Source organism: Thunnus thynnus, chromosome 10, assembly GCF_963924715.1.
Source record: "Thunnus thynnus chromosome 10, fThuThy2.1, whole genome shotgun sequence".
Taxonomy (NCBI): domain Eukaryota; kingdom Metazoa; phylum Chordata; class Actinopteri; order Scombriformes; family Scombridae; genus Thunnus; species Thunnus thynnus.
In genome coordinates, this window is record NC_089526.1 from 2,910,276 (window position 1) to 2,920,807 (window position 10,532).

The 10,532-nt window shown below is 40.2% G+C and overlaps 1 protein-coding gene across 3 annotated transcripts; it reads right to left on the minus strand.

Moving 5' to 3' along the window:
- Nucleotides 1-1,997: 1,997 nt before the first annotated feature.
- On the minus strand, nucleotides 1,998-10,108 carry LOC137190784 (N-acetylglucosamine-1-phosphodiester alpha-N-acetylglucosaminidase-like). Of its 3 annotated transcripts, none has more exons than XM_067600406.1 (12): nucleotides 9,771-10,108; nucleotides 8,655-8,869; nucleotides 8,310-8,577; nucleotides 8,092-8,231; nucleotides 7,002-7,110; nucleotides 6,646-6,774; nucleotides 5,737-5,942; nucleotides 4,959-5,006; nucleotides 4,055-4,183; nucleotides 3,828-3,947; nucleotides 3,650-3,728; nucleotides 1,998-2,840 (listed from the first exon to the last, which is right to left on the minus strand). In XM_067600406.1, exons 1-12 carry the CDS (start codon nucleotides 9,854-9,856, stop codon nucleotides 2,666-2,668), a joined length of 1,704 nt encoding a protein of 567 aa, XP_067456507.1. In that variant the 5' UTR covers nucleotides 9,857-10,108; the 3' UTR covers nucleotides 1,998-2,665. The 3 variants fall into 3 exon arrangements, with proteins under 3 accessions (XP_067456507.1, XP_067456508.1, XP_067456506.1); XM_067600405.1 differs by having other exon boundaries at nucleotides 1,999-2,840; nucleotides 3,650-3,731; nucleotides 9,771-10,106; XM_067600407.1 differs by lacking the exon at nucleotides 9,771-10,108 and having other exon boundaries at nucleotides 3,650-3,731; nucleotides 8,310-8,557; nucleotides 8,655-8,831.
- Between the last annotated feature and the right edge of the window lie 424 nt (nucleotides 10,109-10,532).

A 10,532-nucleotide genomic window follows, 5' to 3' on the forward strand; every position in this document is an offset into this window, starting at 1 on the left:
GCTTCTTCTTCGTTGGTTTTTTTTTTATTGGCGGTTTAACATCGGAAATGCCGCATTACGCCATCTAGTGGGTTGAAAATAAGACTCAATTCAATCATACCTACCCTAAATTATTATATATTAAATAAAATTGAATTAAAATAAATAAAAGTCTTCCTCACCCCACCCCTGAGAGAGCCTGACAGCCTCTCAGCAGCTCCTGCATTTCTTCTCCAGTAATTTCCACAATATCCAAAAACTTTCTTGCTGCATCAACAACTATCTCTATTCTGTCGGATTTCCTCTCTGCCTCAGCGGCATTGTTAATTACCATGGCCAGAAATACTCAGAACTTAAATTTGTCCTTATAAAAACAATATTCATCATGCTTCCTATCTGATTTGTTCTCCCTTACCTCTTGAATCTTTTCATTCCTAGTCCTCATGGCTTTGCTTTCTCTTGGACCTGATCCTAACCTGATCTCTTTCTTTCTCTTTGGACAGTGTTTTACACGCCTCATGACTCCCCCCACACTCATTACACTTCTGCTGCACTTCTCATCTCCAAATTTACACATGTCCCCAAATCACGTCAACACATGAGCGAGCTGTGTCCAAATTTACAAAAATGTCAGCACTGAAAGGGTTTGAGAACAAAAAGGCCTTACTGGGTAACTGATATAATGTAAGAATACTTTGTCAGGTAGGATTTCTGATTCAAAATGCAACAATACACCTTTCTCCGTCACTCATCCTGATCATTCTAAAATCTACTTGCATTGACCACATACGGTACTCCATCCCCAACGCCCTTTACTGGAGCTCTTCTAGTAACGGGGGACACAAGACACTTGGTAACCATCTAACTCAGATATTTCTACGACACACATCCAACAATGATCACTTCTTTTAATATCAAGTACATTGACAACGCCAGCGTTGTCCAGAATCCAACTGGCTGCTTCACGTTTGTCCACCAGAACTCCAGATCTGTCCACTGCTCCCAGTCAGTTTTATCCCAACCAAGTGGATTCTCTTTTGTTCTCTCTATCATCACTGTAACTTGAAATTTCTTCTCTTTTCTTCTTTTTCTCCCTGATTTGTTCCCGCTGCTTACACACTGATGCTTCAGTATTAATAATCTAATGAAGTCATATATAATAATATATCAGTCAGAGGGACCAAACAACTACTTTTACTGCAATACTTTAACTACATCAAGCTCATAATACTTATGTACTTTTACTGCAATACTTTAACTACATCAAGCTCATAATACTTATGTACTTTTACTGCAATACTTAAACTACATCAAGCTCATAATACTCATGTACTTTTACTGCAATACTTTAACTACATCAAGCTCATATACTTATGTACTTTTACTGCAATACTTTAACTACATCAAGCTCATAATACTTATGTACTTTTACTGTAGTAGGATTTTCATGCAGTAGTGCATGAGTCATGCAGAGTATTTTTACATTGTTGTATTGGTACTTTTACTCAAGTAAAGGATCTGAGTATTTCTTAATCCACTGGTTGATTTAACTTTCTCTCTAAAACTGTGGTGGTTCCATATCTTTTTAAAACACAGTGTTAGCTTGTTTACTTGTACCTTTATAAAAAGCTCAACATTAACAACAAAGCCAAAAAATATCAGTGTAACTTTTGGCACTAAGTGTGGAAATTACACATAAAAGACAGCTGAGTTGTCTGTAAGAAAGGGGATGGATTGCCTCCAAAAACCAAAGACACACTGACGCAACAGCCTCAGTCAGCAGATACATCATCAAAAACAACACCAACACATATTGACTGCACTTCAGTCTTCCTTAAGGAACAAACACACGCAGACAAGTAAACACAATAAGCACAGATTTCAAACTCGGGCAGCAACTAACAATTATATTCATTATGGATAAATCTGCTGTGTATTTTCTCGACCATCAAATATCAGAAAATAGTGAATAATGCCCATTATAATTTCTCAGAGCTCATTTTAATGCCTGATGTCCTATTTTGTCTGCTCAACAGTCCAAAATCCAAAGATATTCAGTTAACTGGCATGACACAGAAAAGCTTCAAATCCTCACATTCAAGAGGCTGCAACCAGCAAAGTTTTAGCATTTTTGTTTAAAAATTGACAAAAATGATTATTCCCTTATCAAAATAGTTTCTGATTAATTTTTTGTTGATCGTCACAGCTCTACTTCAAACACGTGAGAACAACTGTAACAACTCAATGAATGAACATTATGTCAAATGTAAAGTAATAGGGACATAAAAATACATGTGGATTTTTTTAAAGCAACTTATGAGCACTAAGACGGTCATCATGGAGGAAAAAATATGCAAATGCAAAGAGTTGCTGTTAGCATGAAAAAGTCATTTCATCATAAACAAGACAGAATATTCTTTCAATGTTATTATTTTTTTATTTTGAAAAAATACCAACATTTCTCTGGTATTTTTAACGTAATTTGTGTGGTCACATGACTGTCACAAACTGACTTGAATGAATGCTGTTTTGGTGTAATTAATGTTTTGGGTCTGTCTGCTTTTTTAATGTATTCCTGTACTGGCACAAAATCTTTAAAGTTGGGAATATGTTCACTCGTCCCTTTTCATTTGCTGGGTTTTTCTCCCAGATTTCAGTATATTTGTGTTTAATTTTTAAGGGGGTATCAATGAAGTTGAAGCAATCTGAGACTCAGTTTGTCTCCGTTGGCGTTGCTCAGTGGGACGTGTGTGTAGGAATAACCAAAGAGAAGCCATCTGCGACTCGCCCGCATGAAGTGAAACACCAGTGGGACCAACAGCAGGGAGGCCAAGACGACGGTGATTATCAGCCATGTTTGTCTGTAGAGAGAAGAAAGTTTAGATTTGACTTTTTAATATCTTACAAACTTTTAATCAGGTTCTGATCCTGAACGCAGCATGTTGAAGGAGATTATGAACAGAATATTTCTATAAGCAACCACTGGAAACAGCTTAATCAAAAGATATGAAACATACTGTCATATTTTTTTTTTAAAAAAGTCCAGTTTTGCTGTGATTAATTTGTGGCATTGAACTGGAAAATTAGAGAAAGGCTGCGTCTTCATAAGATTTCTCATGGTTTGTTGAGGTCCTCCAACCACCATAATGAAGCTTAACATCAAATTTCCCATTTCAACTGAAAAAAAGGACACTTACACTTTATATGACTGTTGCAATGATCTCAGTTTTGCTTTAACTTGGCAGTTATCAGCATCAGTCATTAAAAAGACCCCTTGCAGCGCTACGCTATCAAAAATCATCATTTTTAATTCACAGGAATATTTTGGATGGTATGTTTGACCCTCGCTAATTAACTTTTGGTTATGTTAGTCAGAACCAAAAACACATTTATTGCCATGTAGGTTCGCACGTACAAGGAACTTGCCTTGGTGTTGTGGTGCATTACAATAAAAAAAAAAGAAAAGAAAAGGAAATACAAGTACCTGAAAAGTCAGGTGATCATAAATAATGTAAATTTAAAAAATCTGCAGGAAGAAAGGGTCATAGACTCCTCATAAACACGCAAATTTTAGTTAAACTAGATCAGATTAAACTAGATGTAAAATGTAGGAACTTATTTGAGACTTTGGACTGAGGAGGATAAATTCATCAGAAGGAGAATATCTTACTCTGTCAGATATGGTTTGTCTCTGTACGCCTCTTCTTGTTGTCTCCATACTGTAAACATTTGTTTAGCTAAACATTGTCCTGCTGTGGGAAAGACAGAAGAAAATCATTTACAACCTTACCAGTAACTCCAGTCATCAGAGAGAGTTGTTGCAGTAAAAAGTGTTTCTTGTGCGTCACCTCTGTTTAATCTGCTGTCAAAGTTGGAGACGCAGCTTCCTGTGTGCGGGTCACATGGACACTGGTCATCGCACTGACACCGCTCGGCACAGGAGACGCCGAAGAAACCTGGAGGACATGCTGACGGAGAGGTTCGATCCTTTCAACATCACATCTTCAGCACAAAAGCTTTTATATTAAAAACGCCGATAATTAAAATAAATCTCCCTGCTGTCATGCAGTCCCACCTTTTTCACATAAGTTGCCATAGAAACCAGGGGGACACACACAGCGTCCATCGACACGGTTGCAGGAAGCTCCGTTAAAACATACGCAGGTGTGTCTGCAGCCGTCACCATAGTAACCTGGAAAACATCCTGCCGAGGAGAAAGGAGGGAAATGATGCAGAGGCTGATCGCAGGTGATCAATGAACCTTCAGACAACAACAGATGAACATTAATAAAACATCACAGTCTAGAATCCATTAGCTAAACTAACTGAATTAATTAAAATAATTGGCATAATAAGATGCATTTTTGGTTTGAGGTTTGTTCCTAACTTCCTTAGTAAGATGAGATATAAACAGTTAATAAATGCTTTATAACTCACTATAATGTAGATGTAAGCAGATATAAGTGTTTATTAATATATTTGTCTACGACTGTAGGGTAAAGTTGTTTTCTGCTGTATAAAAAGAGGATTGACAATATAGTAAAACACAGCTGTAATAATATAAAATATGTTTTAATAGGAGAAGTTATATTTACTGACAAATATTGTACATAAATAAACACTTAAAATGTCCTTATATCTGCTTATAACTACAGTATAGTGTGTTATAAACCATTTATTAAATGTTTCTATACTGCTTATTAAGGCTAAATGGGGAGATTGAGTTATACTACTAATACTTCCATAGCTGTTTCACATAATCTGGATTCCCCCAAATATTGAAGTGAAACATCCAAATTAGAGATAATATATAGAGAGATAAAAAAAAAAACAGGTGACAGATTCTGCACAGTCCCACACAAGAATAATGGATACGACATGTAGACCAATTCTGATCAGAACTGAGAAGCAATAATAGCATGAAAGCAAGAAAGTGTGTGTGTGTGTGTGTGTGTGCTTGTGAGTGACCAGATGATTACCTTGGCTGCAGTTCTTTCCTCTCCATCCAGCAGCACAGACACAACCGTCTGCAACAGGAGACAGAAGATGTGGTTTATAAACCTGTAAAACCTGCAGTCATTCAACACGGCATGGTTTTACTGTGTGTGAGTGTGCATTCTTCACTGCAGTGACAAACATGTTAAGTCCAAAAATGTACCAAAGCTTAGATTAATCTATAAGTGAAACAGAGCAGACTGACGGATGGTTTGAGTAGCCATCACTATCACTAGTGTCAAGTGAATATACTCGTTACTGCACATGCAAGTATCAGTATCCCGCTGACTGTGTTTCATTCTTCTCCACCTTGCCAAGAATAAAATCCAGGGAGACATTAAAAACATGGTTCATAAATGGGAAAATAATATAGATGTTGCTGAAAACTGCCATGATATATATGCAGGAAACTGCAATTTCTTGGCCAGGAAGTGCTCTTTCTAGTTTTGTGTTTTTTAAATACAAACTCCACAGTGCCGTTTCTCAAGGATTCGAAGAATAAGGCTGGTGATTTTCTATATTTTTCTTATCTTTAGGGTTTTTAGGGTCTGCCTTACACAGAACTACTCTCCGGAGACTGAAAAGGTGATTGTTGTTGCACTACAGGACTTAATGTTTACAACTTTTAAAGCAAAAAATCAGCTACCAAACTGTTCTGGCACAGTGATACGTCACCTCTACCTCTTAACTACATGTCTTTGTTAGCTTGATCATCTGTTTTAACCACCACTGGCTGCAAGTGAGCTCCAGCTCCACACTTACTAGCGGTGCAGACGCCATGAGGGCCGCAGGCTGGCGGCTGACACACCAGAGAGTCACAGGCGGCTCCCTGCCAGCCCTCCTGGCACCGACAGCGTCCGTCCACACAGTCGCCGTTTCCGCTGCAGTTTTCTGGCTGGCAACGCCGCCGGTGGACGCACAGGATGGTGGAAACACGCCGGGCGCAACGCCACCTGCTGTCTGGTTTACTGGGAAGGGAAGATGAGCGGTAGAGAGCATGGAAAGAAGGAAGAAAAGATGAAGTAGAAATTATACCACTGCTACTACTGGTATTACTACTTCCACTCCTACTACATCTGAAACAGTGATGATAATAAACTTTATTTAGGTGATATTTTTCAAGTTTGAGTTTTTTTTGTTTGTTTGTTTGCTTTTTGAGCTTAAAAGGGGGATTTATTGTATAGAATTGTGAGATCAAAATTCATCCAACAATAACTGGAGCCAGGTTTCTTTGTTAAAAGACAAAATAAACCCACAACAAAGAGCGTTAAAGGATGATAATCTTCAGTTTTGAATGGTCAGAGTCAGCTTTTATCAATTTCATCCATGTCAGTGACAAGATAAGCCCAGAGACACAAGGAAACACAGACAACTGACTGACTGTTGCCTGATGATGATGTGAAAATGATCAGCTGTAGTAACGAGCTTGTTGAACATCAGCCGAGTTTCCCAACAGCTCTGGAGGAAAGAAATGTACTGACAGTGAATACAAGAAACAAAAGCAAACCTTAACAGATAATTCTGCTGATTTTCAATTATAATCGTAATCAGGAAAAGACGAAACGAGGGGAAAAAAGCAGTAACAGTTACTGAAAAATAAAATCCTGACCCTTGAATAGATAAGTCCAGTGCTGAAATCACGGTTACTTCTATCATGTTTAATTGGCTCACCATTGGTCAGGAGGGTAACTGGCCAATGTGCCGTTGACCACGAAGCTGGAAGACCCGCCTCCATCCAGATTGACAGCATTGATCACACCGTTCTTCTTCAGGAAGTCTGCCACCTCCCAAAGATTCATGCTGCTCAAATATGAACAAACATGTGTGTTATGAATGTTATTCTGTCAAGTGTAGAGTGACCACTGTTGTTTTTATCAGGTGTGTTTAATATGTACGACCTGATACAAGCTGACAAATGTTAAAGTGCTGGAAAACCAGGAGGACAGGTGAACAAATGCTTCACATGCTGCTCTGATTTAGTAGAAGTATAAATGAATAAATGTATAAGTATAAATAATAAATGTTACCCTCTTTCATTGGTCCGTCCGTCCACATGAAATAAAACCACGTTGCCGTTGGCATCATGACCCACCGCCGTCCTCGCTGACAACACATCCACAAAATTGCGGAACATTTCTGTCAGAATATAAAGGAAGTGTTTTATATTCAGATTCAACACGAAACTAAAATGTAATATTTCCAAATGTTATTTCACATTCAATTTCATTTTATTTATGGAATGGTTACTATGGTAATGATGCCTTTTCAAGCATGAAAATAAAAATTTATTTAATTTTCATTTCACAATGTGAACACAAATTGCAAACAAAATGTCAATTTGATTGAATAATTAAATTTGAATATTGACGATGCTTGACATCCATTTTGACCACTTTTTTAAACAAAAAGCTCCAAAACAAGAAGCTACAATAAACTTTCACCATTTTAGTTCTGATTCAATCATCAGAAAATGAATCAACAACAATTTTTAGGTATCTATCAAAGAAAAAAATGTCATATGTCACAACATTTTGTAAGGATTTGTTGTGTTTCTCAGTTTTATATAATTGTAAACTGAATATCTTTGGGTTTTGGACTGTTGGTCTAGTTTCGGTCACCTTGGTCTTTGGGAACTTGTGAGGGTCGTTTTTCAGTATTTTCTGACATTTTATAGAGCTGCTCATGTGTTTCTATCAGTGTATCAGTGATGTGAAGTTTGTGACTGCAAGTGGAGTCTTAATTACTTTACTTGACATGAAGTGTGGAAAAAATGTGAATGTGGATGTGGATATCTGCCACATTTACAGTCTTTTGTAGAATCAAATTCCCTCTTTGTGTTTCCTCGGACAGTATTTTTTTTGGTTTTTTAACCCTGACTGACTGAACCACGCAAGTATTGCAGTTTGCATGGACTTTGTGCCTGTGGAAATGTCAATAAAGTCTCTTGAATCTTGAGCTACAGCTGGAGGTTGATTGCTTCAACAGAGATGTGAATGCTGTGCAAAGTAAAAAATGACAGTAACAGTTCACTTTGGAAAGTGTGTCAGACGAGTCACTAAATTCTTCCAGGTCTGAGTATTTGTGTTGAAATGCTGTGACTTTTAGCTGCAGCTTTACCCTGGTCGACTAACTCGTCGCACTCGGCCTCCAGGCTCTGGTTGATGTAAACCTCCCCGTTCCTCAGCAGCCACACCACTCCACTGACAAACTGGACAAACGGGTTGGACTGGTCCAGAACATCCTCCTGTGAGAGATACCTGGGGGGACAGAGGAGGCTCTTCTTATCTTATAATTCTCGTTTTTTTATGCTGCATTTTTGTTTGTGTTTGTCTTACCCGAACACCAGGCTGCCGTCCTTTCTGATGCCAAACTGGGCGTTCTGCACCCCGCCGCCATCTCTCACCATCCTGCCGTCACTCACCACGTTGCCCAGACACCCATCGGTGGTGGTGTTGAAGTAGCCGGCGTTCTGGGCATACAGACAGCCGGCGGTCTCTGCGGTTTCCACCACCGTCACCCTGTGGCTTTTCTCACAGCCGCCCGACCCGCCAGGCTCCAACACTGACAACGTCCTCAGCGGGTCCTGAACCACAGTCATGTGACCTGAGAACAGTGAAGCTTCAATATAAGATAACACTTATTACAGCTTACGACACGTTACTGCTGACTCCATCACTGACCGTAGACCCAGCGGGAGCTGCCCGACCTGCCTGGCATGTCTGATATGAAGACAGTGGACTCAGCCACTGGAAGGCTACTGTAGCTCCTGGAGGGCCAGGTCTCATACGTGATGCTGCCATGGGCCACGGACTGGCAGTCCCTGACGTGGCGGTGAGAGTGAGAGGGGCCATGGCCATGAGCGTATGGCAGCAGAACATCACTGTCTGTAGAGGTTCTGTGGAGAGAAATTCACTTCACTTGCTGCATTTGACACTGTGGATCACACTGCCCTCCATACTACCAATAGACTGTCAGAATTCCCTTCCCTGTCACATGTGGTGTTCCACAAGGATCGGTTCTCAGCACCCAGCCTCTACATGCTCCCCCTTGGACATGTCATCAGCAGACATGGGATGTCTTTTCATTGCTATGCCAATGATACTCAGCTGTACATCAAAACTGCCCCAAGCCCTTCTGCAGCCATATCAGGCCTCAGCACCTGTCTTAAAGACATAAAGGTCTGGATGAGCACAATTTTCCTGCAGTTAAACAGTAGAAAAACTGAAGCTCTCCTTATTGGCACTCCACACAAGATTCAGATTCACCCTTTGACAGCCAGGACGTCCCCCTTTCTCCTCAGTCACTAATGTGGGTGTTAGGTTTGACCCTCAGCTGACTTGATGACCTCATAAGACATCTGTGCAAAACCTCTTTCTACCATCTCAAAAACATCTCTAAACTCTGTCTGATGCAGAGAAGCTCGTCCATGCCTTTATCTCCTCAAGATTGGACTACTGCAACGCGGTCTTCACAGGGAACCTAATGAGAGTGCCAAAACACGAACTTACAACACCAATTCTGTTTTCATTGCACTGGCCGTCTGTCTCCTTCAGTAGTGACAACAAAGTCCTCACATACAAACTCATCAACCGACATGCGCCCTCTTACCTACAGGAACTGATCACTCCACACAAACCTCCACAAGCTTGCATCTCAGGGCCCCCAGTATAAGCTCAGCACCATGGTGCAGGGCTTAGTAAGGGGGCCCTACTAAGCTCTGCACCACATGGGGGTGTGAGCCTTCTGCTCAGCTGCACCATGCTTGTCTTTAACACGGGTTAATTTTAACATCTCACCGTGCGTCTTTGCTCTCCAACAGCCAAACCCGGAGATACAGCAGCAGGAGCCTCACACTCTGGCGCCTCGCTGAGCTCGTTGCCATGGTTACGGCGGGTCCTGTGGTACCCGCTGCCCGGGTTTTTAATGTGTGCCCGCGTGTGTACCCGCGTGTAAGTGTCCTCTCTGTGCAGACAGGCGGTGTGGATCCCGTCCTGTAGGCCCGGGTGTTGGTTTTTGTTTCTCGCTGCTCCGGATTCTTTCCACATTCCAGGAGCCAGATGCATTAACGAGGCGTACGCACAAAAACCTGCACATAAACTGGTATTTATGAACACAGAATGTGCGCATCTCAGGGAGATGTGATGAGGTGGAGATGAAATATAAGGTGAGAATCTTTTAGTGAAACATTGTTTGTTTAGGTTGATAACCAGCTGCACTGACTGTTTGATTTATTTATTTATTTGCGTTTACACAGAGATTTGTAAAATGCCAATCAAAGGCACATTTATAAAAGTACCATTGATCGCTTTTGTGTAATTAATTTTATTATTCTTTTAATTTACACAGGAGTCAACATTTTATTTTGCTCTTAATATTATTTTTATTTTATCCTTAGTTATGACACATCTTGTAAAGTCAGTTTAGATATGAGAGCTACAAACTGAGATATCACTGCTGATGATGGTTTACAGTCCGTGTGATGAATTAATGATATGGATGTTTTAAAGAGCCGTACAGCTGCTGTTGTTGGAGAAACTCGCCGGTGCAACACAATCTTT